The 21003-nt window shown below is 41.8% G+C and overlaps 1 protein-coding gene across 1 annotated transcript; it reads right to left on the bottom strand.

Annotated features, from left to right (window-relative positions):
• Positions 1–8556: 8556 nt before the first annotated feature.
• Positions 8557–17649, bottom strand: LOC118362886 (fos-related antigen 2-like). Its single transcript, XM_035743594.2, has 4 exons — positions 16995–17649; positions 14130–14384; positions 13770–13877; positions 8557–11135 (listed from the first exon to the last, which is right to left on the bottom strand). Exons 1-4 carry the CDS (start codon positions 17121–17123, stop codon positions 10605–10607), a joined length of 1023 nt encoding a protein of 340 aa, XP_035599487.1. The 5' UTR covers positions 17124–17649; the 3' UTR covers positions 8557–10604.
• Between the last annotated feature and the right edge of the window lie 3354 nt (positions 17650–21003).

A 21003-nucleotide genomic window follows, 5' to 3' on the forward strand; every position in this document is an offset into this window, starting at 1 on the left:
CACCTAACGGAGATGATGAAATCAACACAACGAGTGATGGAAATGTACAACTATCACTGCTCGGCCATCCTGTGTTCATCAGACCAGTCAATTTTGCATTTTTGAGCAAGGTCAAATTTCATATGGTAAATGCACATTGAAACATATTGCAAATGCACGTGCACTTGCAATATGATTATATAGTGAAAAAACATCACAAAATGGACATGATGAAGTCAACACAACGAGTGATGGAAAGGAACAACTATCACTGCCCGGCCATCCCGAGTTCATCAGGCCAGTCAATTTTGCATTTCTGCAGGATTTTTGAGCATGTCAAATTTCTTACGTCATTTGGCCCACAAAAAAAATCCTTATGCACAATTTAAAAAAATATATAAAAAAATATGATAATAAAATTGGACAAAAGTATATTCATACAGTTCTTACACATGTGTAATTGACAAAAAAAATTGAAAGAATTTCAAAAAACGGTCCAGAAAGCACTTTTTTAAGGGTGTGTGAAGTTTTTTACAAAATTTTGACATTTTTGACTTTTGACTTTTGACTTCCTATGAAATCATATTGGAATTGGACAAAACATATTCCTTATGCGCATGTAAAAAAAAAAAAAAAATTATGATAATAAAATTGGACAAAAGTATATTCATACAGTTCTTACACATGTGTAATTGACAAAAAATCGAAAGAATTTCGAAAAACGGTCCAGAAAGCACTTTTTTATGGGTGTGTGAAGTTTTTTACAAAATTTTGACATTTTTGACTTTTGACTTTTGACTTCCTATGAAATCATATTGGAATTGGACAAAACATATTCCTTATGCGCATATAAAAAAATTTAAAAAATTATGATAATAAAATTGGACAAAAGTATATTCATACAGTTCTTACACATGTGTAATTGACAAAAAATCGAAAGAATTTCGAAAACGGTCCAGAAAGCACTTTTTTAAGGGGTGATAAGTTTTGAAAAAAGTTCATTTTTCAAAATTTTACTTTTGGACATTAATTTGGGTTACATCTCCAATATGAAAAACCCCGGTGGAGCGCATTTGCCCCCTGTTGAATTTTTTAAAGTGTTACAACTGGCAATTACCATATGGCATTTGCAATACACTTTGCATGAATCAACGCCGAATTGGGTGGTATTGGCCAATGTGTATATGGTTTGTCCGATGCCAATGACATGCCATTCATTTTTGTCCAATACAGGGGTATTCCCTTACTTTACTTAGTTCAGCCACTCCTCTGCTCAGCTCTCTGGCAGCTTCCACCAGAGCCTGTATTTCTTCTTTTCTTCCCTCTGACACCAGGCACCATTCTTGTCCACTGCTGCCATCATCTGGTCTTTTGTGATAGTTTACTGTGGCTGAGAGATCCAGTACAGGTGCCATTATTCGTGGACTATCATAGGGTGGTGGCACTTTAGGGAGTTCCGGGTATAGTCTACCTCCCTGTGGTTTTGGTGGGTTTTCATCCGTGCACATTTTCTTGAGTTTTTCCAGCATAGCCAGTCCTATGCGTTCCTTCAATTTGAGCCTTCTCCATGTCTTCCTTGATTTTACTCTTACTCGGCTCTCCTCCCTGTTTCCACTCGGAACAGGTTTTGTATGTTTTACGCTTCAGCGCTTCCAGCATTCTACCAGGCTCCCCTTCGTCTGGGAGCCCGTTGGGCGCGGCAATACTGCTCTCTTCTATCCATCGTCTGTATAATTTTTCTCCAATCTTTTCCCTCTTTTCCTCCATTGGTCTCTAATGCTGATTTCAATGTTTTCAACACCTTCTCTGCCTCCTGATTAGCCATTGTCTAATGTATTTCAATTACTTGTTTTAATTTGAATACAATATAAATGATCAGGTTCAATTGTGTGCTGCCTTAGAATGTGTTCCAATCTAGCCACTGTCTAGTAAACACCGTGCACTTCTCCTTTACCGTTTCAAAACATAACCTAGGTCTCACACCTGTTATTTACCCGAAGGTCATACAAACTTGGTATTAGTATTTCGACCTAATACTTAATGTACTACAATCATACGGTTCGACTCTCTCAAACCTGCAAACATACACGGTTGAATCACTCAAACCTTACAAACATATGTCAGTTTGAATCACTCAAACCTGCAAACATACATCAGTTCGAATCACTCAAACCTGCAAACATACATCAGTTTGAATCACTCAAACCTGCAAACATACACGGTTGAATCACTCAAACCTTACAAACATACGTCAGTTCGAAGCACTCAATTTAAATAATAAAAATGCGCAGTTATTTATCCTCCCTTACTCTTATGCAATTTAACCAGGTACTATGACCCTTATAAGCATTTATAAACCTTTCATTCAAACTTGATACCAGCTACAACTGAAATATCTAATGTACTACATATGCTTCAGCAACCATCCAATGTAACACAGGTCTTTTTTAATTTGTTGGCCTGCAAATTCTATCTGTAGATCATTCACTCTGATACAGCGCGCCCACTTATATCCCAGTGTTACTGCACTCACTCTAAATTTACCCAAATAAATTTCCTCATGCACAACAGTACACAGCATTCATTGTTACATTGCGATCCTGCTCACACACACACTAGTGAATTCCTTTAACCAATCCGATTCACCGTCATTCAAACAACTGGGTACACGTTACACCAACCGACCCATTTAGTACATTACATTCGTTGTTATACCATAAGAGCGATCGATCAGTTCAAAATTGCATTTACCACTATGTATTCCCCATGATCCTTTACCAATACAAATTAATAGAATTTGGTTACTTACATCAAACAGGTGTCTCACAAAACTAAATTTGGATAACTCCAATGTGCAGAACTTTAGTTTTTCACAACAAGTTTATGATTACCTTTTTTAGTTGACCGGTCAGGAGTTGTGAGACACACCATCCGACGACAGTACTGAGAGATATACCTGCTGGAGCGCGTGCTACGGGTGGGTGCTGCTATGGTGACCAGCGAGCTGAGATAAGGGGGGACTTTACCAAGCAGGGTCTTGTAGATGACCTGGAGCCAGTGGGTTTGGCGACGAGAATGAAGCGAGGGCCAGCCAATGAGAGCGTACAGGTCGCAGTGGTGGGTAGTATATGGGGCTTTGGTGACAAAACAGATGGCACTGTGATAGACTGCATCCAATTTATTGAGTAGGGTATCGGAGGCTATTTTGTAAATGACATCGCCGAAGTCGAGGATTGGAAGGATGGTCAGTTTTACAAGGGTATGCTTGGCAGCATAAGTGAAGGATGCTTTGTTGCAGAATAGGAAGCAAATTCTAAATTTAACTTTGGATTGTAGATGTTTGATGTGAGTCTGGAAGGAGGGTTTACAGTCTCACCAGACACCTAGGTATTTGTAGTTGTTCACATATTCTAAGTCAGAGCCGTCCAGAGTAGTGATGTTGGACAGGTGGGCAGGTGCAGGCAGCAATCGGTTGAAGGGCACGCATTTAGTTTTACTTGTATTTAAGAGCAATTGGAGGCCACTGAAGGAGAGTTGTAATGGCATTTAAGCTCGCCTGGAGGGTTGTTAACACAGTGTCCAACGAAGGGCCATAAGTACACAGAATGGTCTTGTCTGCGTAGAGGTGGATCAGAGAATCACCAGCAGCAAGAGCAAAATCATTGATGTATACAGAGAAGAGAGTCGGTCCAAGAATTGAACCCTGTGGCACCCTCATAGAGACTGCCAGAGGCCCGGACAACATACCCTCTGATTTGACACACTGAACTTTATCAGAGAAGTAGTTGGTGAACCAGGCGAGGCAATCATTTGAGAAACCAAGGCTGTCGAGTCTGCCGATGAGGATGTGGTGATTGACAGAGTCAAAAGCCTTGGCCAGGTCAATGAATTCGGCTGCACAGTTTTGTTTCTTATGGATGTTGGTTAAGATATCGTTTAGGACCTTGAGCGTGGCTGAGGTGCACCCATGACCAGCCCTTAAACCAGATTGCATAATGGAGAAGGTATGGTGGGATTCGAAATGGTCGGTAATCTGTTTGTTGACTTGGCTTTCGAAGGCCTTAGAAAGGCAAGGTAGGAGAGATATAGGTCTGTAGCAGTTTGGGTCAAGAGTGTCCCCCCCTTTGAAGAGGGGATGACAGCAGCTGCTTTCCAATCTTTGGGAATCTCAGACGACACGAAAGAGAGGTTGAACAGGCTCGTAATAGGGGTGGCAACAATTTCAGCAGATAATTTTAGAAAGAAAAGGGTCCAGATTTTACAGCTCTTTCAGAACACCAGCTGACTGGATTTGGGAGAAGGAGAAATGGGGAAGGCTTGGGCGAGTAGCTGTGGGGGGTGCAGTGCTGTTGACCGGGGTAGGGGTAGCCAGGTGGAAAGCATGGCCAGCTGTAGAAAAATGCTTTTTGAAATTCTCAATTATAGTGGATTTATCGGTGGTGACAGTGTTTCCTATCTTCAGTGCAGTGGGCAGCTGGGAGGAGGTGTTCTTATTCTCCCTCTTTACAGTGTCCCTGAACTTTTTTGAGTTTGTGTTGCAGGAAGCAAATTTCTGCTTGAAAAAGCTAGCCTTGGCTTTTCTAACTGCCTGTGTATATTGGTTTCTAGCGTCCCTGAAAAGTTGCATATCACAGGGGCTGTTCGATGCTAATGCAGAACGCCATAGGATGTTTTTGTGTTGGTTAAGTGCAGTCAGGTCTGGAGAGAACCAAGGGCTATATCTGTTGGTTAAGTGCAGTCAGGTCTGGAGAGAACCAAGGGCTATATCTGTTCCTGGTTCTAAATTTCTTGAATGGGGCATGCTCATTTAATATGGTGAGGAAGGCATTTAAAAAAAATAACCAGGCATCCTCTACTGACGGAATGAGATCAATATCCTTCCAGGATACCCCGGCCAGGTCGATTAGAAAGGCCTGCTCGCTGAAGTGTTTCAGGGAGCATTTGACAGTGATGAGTGGAGGTCGTTTGACCACTGACCCATTACGGATGCAGGCAATGAGGTAGTGATCGCTGAGATCTTGGTTGAAAACAGCAGAGGTGTATTTAGAGGGCAAGTTGGTTAGAATGATATCTATGAGAGTGCCCATGTTTACAGCTTTGGGGTGGTACCTGGTAGGTTCATTGATAATTTGTGTGAGATTGAGGGCATCAAGCTTAGATTGTAGGATAGCTGGGGTGTTAAGCATGTTCCAGACTAGGTTGCCTAGCAGCACGAGCTCTGAAGATAGATGGGGGGCAATCAGTTCACATACAGTGGGGAGAACAAGTATTTGATACACTGCCATGTTTGCAGGTTTTCCTACTTACAAAACATGTAGAGGTCTGTATTTTTTTATCATAGGTACACTTCAACTGTGAGAGAAGGAATCTAAAACAAAAATCCAGAAAATCACATTGTATGATTTTTAAGTAATTCATTTGCATTTTATTGTATGACATGAGTATTTGATACATTAGAAAAGCAGAAATTAATATTTGGTACAGAAACCTGTATTTGCAATTACAGAGATCATACGTTTCCTGTAGTTCTTGACCAGGTTTGCACACACTGCAGCAGGGATTTTGGCCCACTCCTCCATACAGACTTTCTCCAGAGCCTTCAGGTTTCGGGGCTGTCGCTGGGCAATACGAACTTTCAGCTCCCTCCAAAGATTTTCTATTGGGTTCAGGTCTGGAGACTGGCTAGGCCACTCCAGGACCCTGAGATGCTTCTTACGGAGCCACTCCTTAGTTGCCCTGGCTGTGTGTTTTGGGTCGTTGTCATGCTGGAAGACCCAGCCACGACCCCATCTTCAATGCTCTTACTGAGGGAAGGAGGTTGTTTGCAAAGATCTCTACTGATACATGGCCCCATCCATCCTCCCCTCAATACGGTGCAGTCCTGTCCCCTTTGCAGAAAAGCATCCCCAAAGAATGATGTTTCCACCTCCATGATTCACGGTTGGGATGATGTTCTTGGGGTTGTACTCATCCTTCTTCTTCCTCCAAACACGGCGAGTGGAGTTTAGCCCAAAAAGCTATATTTTTGTCTCATCAGACCATCCAGATGGCCATTGGCAAACTTCAGACAGGTTTTTAATCCATGACGGCGTAGTGTGTTACTAATGGTTTTCTTTGAGACTGTGGTCCCAGCTCACTTCAGGTAATTGACCAGGTCCTGCCGTGTAGTTCTGGGCTGATCCCTCACCTTCCTCATGATCATTGATGCCCATCGAGGTGAGATCTTGCATGGAGCCCCAGACCGGGGGTGATTGACCGTCATCTTGAACTTCTTCCATTTTCTAATAATTGCGCCAACAGTTGTTGCCTTCTCACCAAGCCGCTTGCCTATTGTCCTGTAGCCCATCCCAGCCTTGTGCAGGTCTACAATTTTACCCCTGATGTCATTACACAGCTCTCTGGTCTTGGCCATTGTGGAGAGGTTGGAGTCTGTCTGATTGAGTGTGTGGACAGGTGTATTTTATACAGGTAACGAGTTCAAACAGGTGCAGTTAATACAGGTAATGAGTGGAGAACAGGAGGGCTTCTTGAAGAAAAACTAACAGGTCTGTGAGAGACAGAATTCTTACTGGTTGGTAGGTGATCAAATACTTGTCATGCAATAAAATGCAAATTAATTACTTAAAAATCATACAATGTGATTTTCTGGATTTTTGTTTTAGATTCCGTCTCTCACAGTTGAAGTGTACCTATGATAAAAATGACAGACCTCTACATGCTTTGTAAGTAGGAAAACCTGCAGAATCGGCAGTGTATCAAATACTTGTTCTCCCCACTATATGGTGTCCAGAGCACAGCTGGGGGCAGAGGTTGGTCTATAGCAGGCGGCAACGGTGAGAGACTTGTTTTTAAAGAGTAGTTTTTAAAAGTAGAAGTTAAAATTGTTTGGGTACAGACCTGGAAAGTAGGACATGAACATTTCTGAATTTTTGGTGGTCTTCCTAAGCCAGGATTCAGACACGGCTAGAACATCTGGGTTGGCAGAGTGTGCTAAAGCAGTGAATAAAACAAACTTAGGGAGGATGCTTCTAATATTAACATGCATGAAACCAAGGCTATTACGGTTACAGAAGTCATCAAAAGAGAGCACCTGGGGAATAGGAGTGGAGCTAGGCACTGCAGGGCTGGAACAGAAAGTAAAAGGAGGTTTCTGTGGGCGATAAGATAGTTTCAAGGTATAATGTACAGACAAAGGTATGGTAGGATGTGAATAGAGTGGAGGTAAACCGAGGTATTGAGTAATGATGAGAGATATTGTCTCTAGAAACATCATTGAAACCAGGTGATGTCATCGCATGTGTGGGTGGTGGAGCTGAAAGGTTGGATAAGGTATAGTGAGCAGGGCTAGAGGATCTACAGTGAAATAAGCCAATAAACACTAACCAGAACAGCAATGGACAAGGAATATTGACATTAAGGGGAGGTATGCTTAGTCGAGTGATCATACGGGTCCAGTGAATAGTGAGGTTGGTTGGGGTCACGACGATTCAGACAGCAAGCCGGGCCATCGGTAGCAAGCTAGCATTGGATGGAGGTCTGTTTTTATTCACCTCGTGCGTTTCCGTCGGTAGATTAGTGGGGTTCCGTGTGGTAGAGGGGATCAGTCCAATTGGCAAAATAGATATAGTTATATTGACCAAAGAAAAATTGTCCGATAGACCTATTCAGATAGCTGTCTTATCGGCTGCTAACGATTAGCGGGCCGCAGATGGGTGTTCAGGGACGCGACGGAGGGAATAGCAGTCACACGGATAGCAGCCATCTAGCTGCGAGATCCAGGTGTAAATGTCCAGAGCTTGCGGTTGAAATCCGGGAATATGGAGAGAAAAATAGGTCCGGTATGTTCTGGTCTGAGTTGCGTTGTACAAAACTGGCGATAGATTTGAGCTAAAGGATAGCTGATGACCACAAACCATGGTTAGCGGAATACTAACGTTAGCCAGTAAACTGACTAGCTTCTATTGTGGATTTCATTTGAGGTAAATATATATATATTTTTAATTGGCGAGGTGGGTTGCAGGAGAGTGTTTAAGTTGTTTTTGGAAAAGAAAATATAAAGGATATGCGAAGATATATATAGATATATATGGGACACAAGACGAGGACTGACTGAAACTGACTGCTTAGAACGACCTACCAAGATGTGTGCATGTGTAACACTGACTTCCAGCCCACCATGAATCCTCCAGTATTCTGACATTTTCACCATCGTTTATGGCAGTGTTATGTTCTGCTATTGCATGACAGGTGGTTTACTCTACTCATACTCCACTTAAGGGCTCGATTCAATCCGGATCGAGGAAGATCTGTGGTATAGCACGATTGAAATTTAAAAAGGTAGCCTAATGTCCGATTGAGCCGAGATACACAGCGTTTACCATGAATGCAGTCTCCATTAATGCGGGAACATTATCTTTAAAATTTCCATCCTGCGATACCCTGGATCTTCTGCAATACAGATTGAATCAAGCCCTAATTGAGGTACACCACCTTTTAAATCAAATGTGCCTAATGTTCAGAGATACAAAAATGACACTGCATTGCCCATAGACACTGAAGACAGAAATAATGAACAGGTCAATAGCAGCTTTCAAGAATTCCTTGAAATTTTTATTATTGAATTACGAAATTAACAAACATTGCGACACATTGCTGTTTTGTTTGTTTTGATTCATTTTAAAACAATTAAAGCATTTGGAAAAATAAGAAATAGTTTTCAAAAAGAGAAGACATGTACTGTAGAATATCTCAAGTTGATGGCTTTCCTATGTGTTTTTAGGGCCTCAAGACTCAAACAGACAAGAAACTGACAATTACGTTTTGTTCTTTTTTCTTGGTCTGCAATTTATCCCAAAGCATGATGAGTTGTCCAAATGCCATCATGTGATACTATAACCATCCAAACAAAGATCAATAAGTGATGTGACTAGTCCACAACAACAGCAGCACTACTTTTTACGTCTTATTTGCTGCATCCAGCACAACAAATGTTTCAGTCCGTCTTCTGTCCTGTGATCACCACAATGGTCATTACCCCACTGGCCATGTAAAGAATGTTTGAAGTAAACAATGTCTGAAATATTGCAATTCTATCCATTTCATTGCTTGGTATCTTTAACCCTCTGTCCCATAAAAACACACGAGTGTTCTTTCACCATTATCCTCAAGACATTCCTCTTCCACCTCAGGCCAGCTGTAAAGAAAATCTCATTTGTCCCATCAGTAAAAAGGAATTGAAAAGTGCATTGTTTTTGCTATGGGTCCAAAATGGCCACACAATGGCCAGTGAACAGGTTACAATGTGCTTGTTGATATAGGGTCACCTGCACACATATCGGTGTTGCCCCTTATAACATTAATGATGAAATTACAAAATTATGTAGCCAGTGTTATTACTGTTTTCACACCACAGTAGCATCTGAAAAGTTCAACCAGACCACTCCTTTAGTACAAATGATATACAGATGTCTTTTCTTGGTTTCGAAACCTACCCTATTGCAAGGGAATATTGAGTTCACTGGGCAATATCCAATCCCCTTTTTCTGACAAAGCCAGAGTTTGTTACAGGCGAGAGGAAAAGAAGAATGCTGATACAAAACAAATGGATAACTTTCAATCAAGCTCTAGAGTGTCTGGTTGAACTTTCCATCAGTAGTGGGGGTATAAGGAGTTGCTCACAATAACCTCATTAGTCAAACTGTCTTGCTGAATGACATTTTAGAAGTCCTCAGATATCACTCTAGCATTTAAACCCCAATGCCTCCCATGCTGCGCCTTAAAATACATTTTATTCAACCACCACACAGAAGAGAAATCCCTCACATCAATGTAAATCGCACAAACTTGTAATAAATGCATAATATAGTTCAGGTACGTTACTGAGAAAAACATCAAGACGATGGCCATTGATACTATGATCAATGTTAGGAGTAGACTGGTGACAACAAGGCATTGAGTAAAAATTGGCTCTTTTCCTATGAGACACTGCAGCTTTACAGCTCACCCAGTGAACCATTTTTGCTGTTCTACAGGCAGATCAGAAGACATCAGAACGCAAGGACACATTTAGAAAATATTATCACATGCCATAAATACAAGTAGATATGGAAATAGTCAGATATTTATGAACACACTGTCTTTTGAAATCTCTCCATTGTCTCTGTATCCCTCCTTCAAACAGGAGGGATGTCAGGAAATGATTTCTCATTTAATTATTTATTGGTCAATTGATTGTAGGAGAGTGCAACTGTCACCAGATGGCTTTACTTAATGTTGATCTAAAAATATGTCTTGCTTTCCACAGTTTGCCCCTCATATGAATGGCTTTGCTGGCATTTCTCACCTCCATGTCATCTGTTTATTGCTCAACAAGCAAATTGAGGTGCTGGAGTTGAAATGAAGGGATGACACTGGCTGGTACAGGGGAACACATTTGGGTATACATTTTATTTGAGTTAAATCACACTGACGCGTATGAGGAAAAACAAGCGGCTTAGCCCTTGAGGGTTCCTGATGGCAAGAACACAGCTCACGGTTGGCTTGGTCCAGGTTTGTGTGTGCTTTTTGTCTGCCAAGTAGGGGGCGCTGCTCACCCTCCCCCACAAACTCACCATAACTGCCCCTGCTCAGAGGGCCAGGAGGGTGGGCGAGTTGAGGGAGTCCGAAGACTGATCCCCGCTGCTGCTGCGCAGGTGAGCCTTCGAGCAGGACTCAGAGGATGGCGAGGGGCTCTCGGGCTCCAGCATGCTGGGGTAGGTGAATATGAGGCTGGGGGCGCTGGGTGTGGATGCTGGGGTGGAGGCTGCCACCACCGGGGTGTTGAGGCTGTCACTATCGCAGAAGATCCCACTACCTCCCCCAAGACATATAGGCTTAATGACAGAGCGCTGGGACTTTCCTTCCACGTAGTCTTCTTGAGGTTCTTGCTTCACCACAACGGGGTTGATGGTGCCTCGGGGACCCAGACTGTTGCGCATGGTCAGAGGGAGAGGGGCACACTGCTGCTGGTGGTGGCCCCTCTGGTGGCGATCGTTGGGGGGCAGCTTGCACATGGGGTTGTGGGCCACCAGAATGAACTCCAACTTGTCCTTCTCCTTCTGCAGTGTCTCTATCTCTTTCTGTAGATCAGACTTCTCTTCCTCCAGTTCCTCAGTCTCCTGTAAACCACAGCAACAAAAAACAGCAGATAAGGACACTTATCTTCAGTATCTGAAGGGTTCATATTCAGCTCAATTACAATTCTGGTGTATGGATTAGACACCAAAGCCCCAACCACTGTTTAAGGTTCACATTGTTAAGTTTCTGCATCACCTAACGCTACCACAAGAGGTCACCATTTCACCAAAAGAACCCAAAGCACATTGTACAGTGCCTTCAGAAAGTATTCATAACACTTTGCTTACTCCACATGCTGTTGTTTTACAGTCCGAATTAAAAATGGATTAGACGCAATACCCCATAATGACAGTGAAAATATGCTTTAGAATTTAGCAAATGTATTGAAAATGAAATGCAGAAATCTCATGTACATAGGTATTCACACCCCTGAGTAAATACTTACAGCGGTGAGTCTTTATGGGCAAATTCAGAGCTTTCCACACCTAGATTGTGCAACATTTGCCCATTATTCTTTTCAAATGTATCATTGCTAGACAACCATGTTCAGGTCTTGCCATAAATTTAAGTCAAAATTCAGACACAGGAACATTCACTGTCTTCTTGATAAGCAACTCCAGTGTAGATTTAGCCTTGCGTTTTAGGCTATTGTCCTGCTGTAAGGTGAATTCGTCTCCCAGTGTCTGGTGGAAAGCAGACTGAACCAGATTTTCCTCTAGGATTTTGCCTGTGCTTAGTTCCATTACGTACATTTGTAATCCTGAAACTCACCAGTCCTTAACGATTAAAAGCATACCCATAACATGACGCAACCACCACTATGCTTGAAAATATTGAGTGATACTCAGTAATGTGTTGGATTTGCATCAAACATAACACGTTGTATTCAGAACAAAAAGTGAATTGCTTTGCCATATTTTTTTTGCCCATTTTCTTTTTAGTACCTTGTTGCAAACAGGATACATGTTTTACAATATTTGTATTCTGTACAGCCTTCCTTAGTATTGTGGAGTAACTACAATGTTGTTGATCAATCCTCAGTTTTTTCCTTTTCATAGCCATTCAACTCAGTATCTGGCCTCATGGTGAAATTACTGAACGGTTTACTTCCTCTCCGGCAAACTGATTCAGGAAGGACGGCTGTATCTTTGTAATCACATGGTGAATTGAGACACCCTCCAAAGTGTAATTAGTAACTTCATCATGCTCAAAGGAATATTCAATGTCTGCCTTTTTTTATTTTGAACCATCTACCAATGCCTTTTGTGAGGCATTGAAAAACCCCCCTGGTCTTTGAGGTTGAATCGGTGTTTGAAATTCACTGATCAACTGAGGGACCTTACAGATGTTCGTTTGGGTACAGAGATGGAGGTCATTCAAAAATCATGTTAACACTATTGTATTATTGCACAGTGAGTCCATGACACTTACATTCTTACTCCTGAACTTATTTACATAATTCCACTGACATTATCGGGTATTGTGTGAACTGAAGGCCAGCGACAAAAACAATCTCAGTTTAATCCATTTTAAATTCAGGCTGTAAGACAACATTTGGAAAACGTCTAGGGGCATGAATACTTTCTGAAGGTACTGTAAGTTTGCTAAGGAAAAGAGTTGAGATACAGCTAAAGGGCAATCAATACACATCTTGGCAGTGTGACCGTTATCCTGATACTAAAAGTAATTCCTATTACAACTTTGTCCAAACAAAAAAACACATTCATGTTTAAGGTTGTTGTTCTCAGATGGAGCGACGTGATGTAACACGCAAAACACAGCGTGTTTCCTCTAGCGTAATGTGTCATTAATGTGTCACGGACCCAGCAGACAAAGACAGACCCTTAGAAGCCTGTAGTCACCAGATCAGGAGGGCAGAAAACAGATAAGTCACAGGCCTGTCTGAGAACTTTGTCTCCAACACAAAGATATGAGAAAGTAGGACACAAACTAGCAGCCCCCCCCAAAAAAAAAATAGGAGCAATAGAACAAGAAAGATCATAAGTTTGCTGACATGGCTGGAATATGACACTTCCTTATTTGGTAATTCAACTAAGAGTCGTATGTGGTGGAGGGAAGGCGTTTTTTGCTGGAAGCAGTTGGGGGGAGTTGAGGGTGTAGCCATGGATTCGTCAAAATTGCATGGGATAGTAAGAGATGAAACTCCCACTTTATTAAATATCTCCCATTCATAATGACAGCCGCCTGCAGCACATTCCTTTCCCTTTTGTAATTGAGCTAATGAGTCTAATTAGTGCTGTCTGCTTAGCTAGGAGGGTTAGGGCCCAGCCCTGTCCACAGCTGTCTGCACCCAGACAAAAACCCTTACATCCACTGTCAGCACGACTTAGTGCTAATAGCTAAAGTGCTCCGAGACCTAGACAAACCAGTGTCGCGAGGTTCTGGTTTGAGGTCGACGCATAAATACGTGCAACACTGTTTGAGAAGTGTTAGTGAACTGAGCTGAACATGAAACTGTCCTGCACAAGGGAATATATTTTTCCCCCTTTGGTGCCTCGTTTATACCGCAAGTGCACAACATATGAAGAATTGTAGCAACTAAGTTGTCAAACAGAGAGTCTCTGGAATTTAAACTGACAGGGGCGTGTGTATGTGCGCATGTATGTGCGTGTGTGTACGCGTAGGAGAGTGTGTTGTGCAATTGTCTAACTAACCCCTTGGAGCATCTCAGTGAGCTCTCGTCTGCGATTGCGGCACTTGGCGGCTGCCAATTTGTTCCTCTCGCGCCTCACCCTCCTCTTCTCCTCTTCCTCAGGGGTAAGCTGAGGGCAAAAATAACACTTTGTGAGTTGTCATTAACACTTAAGCTGAACAGAACAAACAAGTAGAGAAGCTTTGGGTTTACAACTATAAGCCATCTTCAAAATCGTCAAATTCCTCACATCTTGGTACTTTGAAAGTATAACTGTTTTACAATATTAGAAGATATTTTTAAATGTTGCTTGCTGCCACAAGATGCTCTCCACACATAAGTAACTTTTGAACACAAGCATCTGTACACTTGTGGTCCTCACCTGCTCATCTCTCCTTCGTCGTACGCGGGTGTCCCCGACAGAGCGTATGACACCCGGGCGGGCGAGGGCAGTGTGACCCAGGAGCCCGGGGCTGTTGGAGAGGTGGTGGCTGTAGGAGTGGGAGCGTGAGTAAGGGTTGGACATGGAGGTGATCACTGTGGGCTGCACCATCCACTGCAGGTCCTGGCTGGTCGTTATGGCGTTTATCGTGGGGATGAAGGCACTGCTAGAGCCAGGCATGTCAGCCCGGTATTTCTAGATACAGGAAAGGTAGCAAAGAGAAAGGGAGATTGGGAGAGGGAGAAAGAGGGCAGATCAGGAGAGAAATGGTGAGTGGATGATTTCAAGATGACAATTGATCCTTTGCTTACTATTGCAACCTCTGACATTTTCCTGGGAAGCTCAAGTCAACCACTGCCAAAATCAAACTGTTTCTAATACAGACTAAAATTAAACAGCGATAACAATTGCTTCATGTGAAGCTGGTAAAATTATATTTGTAGTGTAGCTAGCCACTGAATGGCTCTGAATTCCCTGCCAGCATGCAATTTGAGCCAACTAGTGCTCTCAAATCATATCCTCATGTCGACAGCAGATGGGAGTTATATTCATAACATTGCCAACTTAGCTAGCGAACATACACCTTAAGAAAACAATATATATTAAGTGGCTAGCTAGCTAGCATTAGCAACATTTGGAGGTCAATGAGACTGCGTGCTAGCTAACCAGCTGGACTAGCAAACAATGTAACAAAAGTATCATTTCAGATTTTAAAAATACTCCATGAACTGGCTCTGAATTTCAGGAATCACAGTTGCTCCTCCTGCAGCACTGTTAAATTATTCAGCCATTTAAAAACTTAAATAAAAAAAATGTTTAAATCAACAGCCTTCACAGGCTTTCAAACCATTTTAAAAAAGTGAGCTTGTCCTTGTCCAGGTGGTGGACTTGACTATCCATTGGTTGCCCAAAATTCTGGGGCAGGGCCTATCAAGTAAGTTCTGTGTGTCAACTCTAGGGGAAGACCCATCATTGTATTGAAGTAACATACCAACAGTGAATATTTCACAGATCTCAATTTCCATTCATTTTTTTGTTCTCCACTTGTTACAGCAGAAGAAAAAAACACCACTTTACATGTAGGCTATTTGACTGCTATCAATTTCCAAGCCCTGTAGCTTAACCACCTTGAACACACAGGTCACCCACTCTTAATCATACTCACAAATCCTCTACATTGAAGCCTACTGTAGTAGTGAATCACTGACTCCACACACAAACACTGTCTAGATTTGCCTGTTTAACCCCCTGAGTGGCAGTCAGTGACACATTCAGTGAATCATGGTGGGAAAGCCCGTAGTGCTGCTACTGCCTCCATCTTACTATGGCTATAGGAGAGAAGAGCTTAGTTGCGTCAATCTGCAAGTCATCTGGTGAGCAACTTGGTATGGAATTGTACATCTCTGGAAAAAAATACAATCCATGGAGAAAGGTGTGATGACTAGTTTATTCCTGTCAGAAAATGTGATAGTTGTTTTGCATTGGCACTGAACACTGGATAGGCCCATCTCTTTACATATATTATATATTGTATATAAAATAGATTATATGAATAGATTCAATAAGACATCAAGGTTACTTGGGTATCTGAAGACTATATAACGCTCATAAGACAGTGACACATTTTACCAACATTGTGAATTGCAGCACAGAAGTGACCATCTGAGGCAAAATATAGTAGAGGCCTACTAAATAAAGCGTACTCTTTCTTAAGCCCTCATGAGGCACCTTTATGATGATTGACTTAAAGGCAAGGATATGACACCAGTGACGTGTCCATTGTACAGACAATTCACCCATTATGTTGTGATGAGTCATGTTGGGGATATGTAACGCATGTGCGTAAAACGGTCAGTTCCAGTAAGGCGGAAGGGGTATTATATTAGGCTAGAGAGAAACCAGGTCCCCCACCAATACATTCCAGAAGTGAGGCAACAGCTATAAATTGAGTAATCTAATGGTTGGTTACAATCAATTGAGGTGCCTGTTGCCACACGGAGAGGTCATACATTTCTGGTAAAGAGGGGGGATATGAAAATATGTCAAGGAAGGGATTGTGCAAACTTAATTTTAGAGACAATAGGTGAATCGACCGTTGGTAAACGAATTAATATGCATGAAAAGCACCATTGTTTGGAAAAATTCAGGTGCGGGGTCCAAATAAAACACAGCCAACACGTTTCATGGCACCGAGATTTGTCTCCAATAAGCTATCATGTCAGTCCTAGTGCCCCGGAAAACTTTCCCCGCTTTCCCGGATTCTGGTCCTTAATAACATAGTGGGACTTGACCACTGCTGTAAGAGAGAAAAAAAGAGACCACTTACACTAACAGAATACTTGTCCTCCGCCCCCAGAAAACTAAAAGGATGTCAAATTCCAGCAATTTTTACCTGCATAATACTAAACCCTTCCAGGGTAGAGAAAGCACCAACGGCAACGCTTGACTATCTCGAAGCTGATGTAACCCATACGGTCATTTGATGTATAGGCTCATTTCAAAAGATCAACTTAAACTATGACCAGTCCCAGCTATTGTGCTTCCGCACGTCAACTGGTTCCATTTGGCAGAAGCAGACAGTCATGACAAAATCCCAGAATTGGCACCAGTCTTCAGCGTGATAGTCTTGACAATACTGTAACTACGCATCAAGTTAGGCCTACCAATCGAAGAGTGCGTCAGTGGGTAGAAACTCAAGACAACTGCAGTGACATTTAGATACAATGAAACTCAAATTAAGCTAATGATAGTTGTGAATACCAATATTTTCATTTGAGAGAAGAGAAAATACATAGTGTTGGTTACCTGGTAGCTTGAGGTAGAGATTGGACTGCCGATCGTGCTGCTGCCGCTCGTGAATGACTCTGGCTGGGCCGGAGAAGTGCTGCTGCCGCGGGACGAGGTGTCGTAGTTCACGGAGTAGTCCTGGTACATGATCCAGGAAAGAGGACAATTTCTGTAGATGATATGAGCTCCGACGCTCTCAAAAAAAACGAAGTTGACTTGAACAGTCTTTAAAACACTGAGAACCCTCAAATTCTCAAAATAGCCTGACTATTAGTGCAATAAATCCAGTCTCGGTGAAATGAAACTTAAGGCAATTACCAAGAAGTAAAGCTGTTTTTGTCCACTCCAAAATAATTCTCTCCTTGAGAATAACTTCAGCTATTGTTCTTTCCTCCACTGCTAGCCTATTCGGGTGTGCTACAAGAGCCAACTTCAAGAAGAAAAAAAAAGTCAGCAGGACACCTACTTTCGCTGTCAAAACAGAGTTGACGGAGAATAGACCCGTTTTGCGTGTGAGTCACAGACAGAAGCTTTGTTTGCTTTCCACCTCAGCCTACTCTATAGAATCCCTTCCCCAAGACACATTTATTTCAGCTATCCCTTGGAACAGTTCTGTATTTTTTTTTCTATATCCCTTCACCGAACTTCCTAAGATGACTCACTCTAATGACAATACGAACAAATGCAACCGCTTATCAACGCTAACGGCTCCCACGTCACAGTCTCTGGGCGTAGACACTTCACTTGGGAAGGGGTTATCACAGCTAAGATTGTAAAAATCAGCACACAGTATCGTAAATCTGTTTTATTGTTAATACATTACATAGTTAAAGGGGATTTATTATGTTTATGCTAAATGTTTATGCACATGTATATAAAATCCGTTGGAGGTGAGATACACCGTTTGTCTGATTTGGTACGGTCCATTGACGCATGTTTCCTGAAATGGTCAGTTGCGTCAGAGGACACGCGTGTGGGTTTCCTTGGTAAAGACACGTCAGAGACTGGAAGGGATTACCTCCCCTCCCTCAACGCACTTTCTCATCTCTTGCTCTAGGGAAAGGGTCTCTGGGCCGCATAGGGCAGGTCTATGCAGTTAATCACCGCATGTTATATCTTTATCTTGCAGTCCTTGTAGATTTTCATTTCATAACTATTCAAAGTGTTTGAAGCTTTTTATTTTTTACCGAAGAGAGAGAAAGAGAGAGGGAGAATGCAATCGAGAGAGATGATATCCCTTGAAAAAATTCGCAGCTTCACTATGTCAATTCCTGCCCTTATGTGTAGCCCAAGTAACATATAGATGTCGCTAGGCCAACAGTAACGGGAAATAATAAAGGAAACGTTACCACTTTCTCGACATTCTTTCCCCCGTCTCGAGTCCTCATAGCACATCGAACTATTTGGACCAGTGACATTTCAGAAGATACATCTGGCAAAGGCATATTGCTTATGTGGTTCATGCAGGATATATTGGTTATTTTGCTGTAAGGACATCTGGAAACAAAACACAACACAAAAAATGCTATGGAATTATCATAGAGTGCAGCTGTGGATAATGTGTTACACAAAAATATGTTTCATAGCTACCGCAAAGGATGCGACATGAAATGTGGGGTAATTCAGACGCAGTTCCAGGAGGGCATAGAGCCCAGAATTACGCCACGTAGAAGAGGCCTACTAAATGCCAAATTAACTGCAATCATATGTTATATGGTTCCTATATTAGTCGTTAAAACCACAACCAACTACAAATAACACCACTAAAATAGTGTTTGTTACATGCATCCTTGCCAAGAAAGCGTATTTAAGAGAGATGCCTACGCTCAACAAACTACCGTTACATTAGGTCTACACTTGTTTAGGAAACGTTCAAAACGAAAGACCAATGACAGAGACCAAGGGTGTTCTTCCAATATGACACAAAAGGAACAACAAAATATTGGGAGTTACCTCAAATGACCTTTGAATTAATTGAGTTGCCCTTGACCTATAGCCATAATCTGTTCAAGACAGTTTCCAGAGTGGTCCAATATGAAAAGCCAGGCTAACGGGAAATAGTTGAAAGGTAAAGCTACAATGAGACCAAAGGTGATATAAACACTTAAATGTAGGCTTGGGGTAGTGCCAGATAGAACCTAGGCTATTGATCATTGCGCCCCATCATCCACATTTGGTAGCCCGTAGATCAGGTGTGCAAACAGCCTTTGGGGTTTACTCCCTCTCAACATAAACAATGTGTTATATAATCCATAACATGAATTATAGTGTGTGATGTGCAAGTTTCAGCATAGGTAATGAAATAACTAATTTTCAATCTATTGCATCAGAATGACTAATAATTTGCAAATAAATCCATAAAAAATCCTACAATGTGATTTTCTGGATTTTTTTTCTAATTTTCTCTGTCATAGTTGAAGTGGACCTATGATGAAAATTACAGGCCTCTCTTATCTTTTTAAGTGGGAGAACTTGCACAATTGGTGGCTGACTAAATACTTTTTTTGCCCCACAGTATTTGGATCATCCACAAAAATACAGATTTCATGGAAATTGGTGCGATTATGGTTGTTAATACAGTTGAACTTGAAAGTTTACATACACCTTAGCCAATTATATTTAAACTCAGTCTTTCAAAATTTCGGACATTTAATCTGAGTAAAAATTAAATTTTAGGTCAGTTAGGATCACCAGATTATTTTAAGAATGTGAAATGTCAGAATAATAGTAGAGAGAATGATTTATTTCAGCTTTTATTTCTTTCATCACTTTCCCAGTGGATCAGAAGTTTACATACACTCAATTAGTATTTTGTAGCATTTCCTTTAAATTGTTTAAATTTGGGTCAAACGTTTTGGGAGCCTTCCACAAGCTTCCCACAATAAGTTGGGTGAATTTTGGCCCATTCCTCCTGACAGAGCTGGTGTAACTGAGTCAGGTTGGTTGGCCTCCTTGCTCGCACACGCTTTTTCAGTTCTGCCCAAAAATGTTCTACAGGATTGAGGTCAGGGCCTTCTGATGGCCACTCCAATACCTTGACTTTGTTGTCCTTTAGCCATTTTTCCACAACTTTGGAAGTATGCTTTGGGTCATTGTCATTTTGGAAGACCCATTTGTGACCAAGCTTTAACTTCCTGACTGATATCTTGAGATGTTGCTTCAATATATCCACATAATTTTCCTACCTCATGAAGCGATCTATTTTGTGAAGTACTCCAGACCCTCCTGCAGCAAAGCACCCCCACAACATGATGCTGCCACCCACATGCTTCACGGTTGGGATGGTGTTCTTCAGCTTGCAAGCATCCCCCTTTTTCCTCCAAACATAACAATGGTCATTATAGCCAAACAGTTATATTTTTGTTTCATCAGACCAGAGGACATTTCTCCAAAAAGTCAGAGCTTTGTCCCTATGTGCAGTTGCAAATCGTAGTCAGGCTTTTTTATGGCGGTTTTGGATTAGTGGCTTCTTCCTTGCTGAGTGGCCTTTCAGGTCATGTCAAAATTGGACTCATTTTACTGTGGATATAGATACTTTTGTACCTGTTTCCTCCAGCATCTTCACAAGTTCCTTTGCTGTTGTTCTGGGAGTGATGTGCACTTTTCGCAACAAAGTACGTTCATTTCTAGGAGACAGTACGTGTCTCTCCTTCCTGTGCGGTTTTGACGGATGTGTGGTCCCATGGTGTTTATACTTTATACTATTGTTTATACTATTGTTTGTACATATGAACGTGGTACCTTCAGATGTTTGGAAATTGCTCCCAAGGATGAACCAGACTTGTGGAGGTCTACAAAAACATTTCTGAGGTCTTGGCTGATATCTTTTGATTTTCCCATGATGTCAAGCAAAGAGGCACTGGGTTTGAAGGTAGGCCTTGAAATACATCCACAGGTACACCTCCAATTGAATCAAATGATGTCAATTAGCCTATCAGAAGCTTCCAAAGCCATGCCATACATTTCTGGAATTGTAACGATTCTCGTCCTTCTCTTCTGAGGAGGAGTAGGAAGATGAATCGGAGGA

The sequence above is a fragment of the Oncorhynchus keta genome, chromosome 29 (assembly GCF_023373465.1).
Source record: "Oncorhynchus keta strain PuntledgeMale-10-30-2019 chromosome 29, Oket_V2, whole genome shotgun sequence".
Taxonomy (NCBI): Eukaryota; Metazoa; Chordata; class Actinopteri; order Salmoniformes; family Salmonidae; genus Oncorhynchus; species Oncorhynchus keta.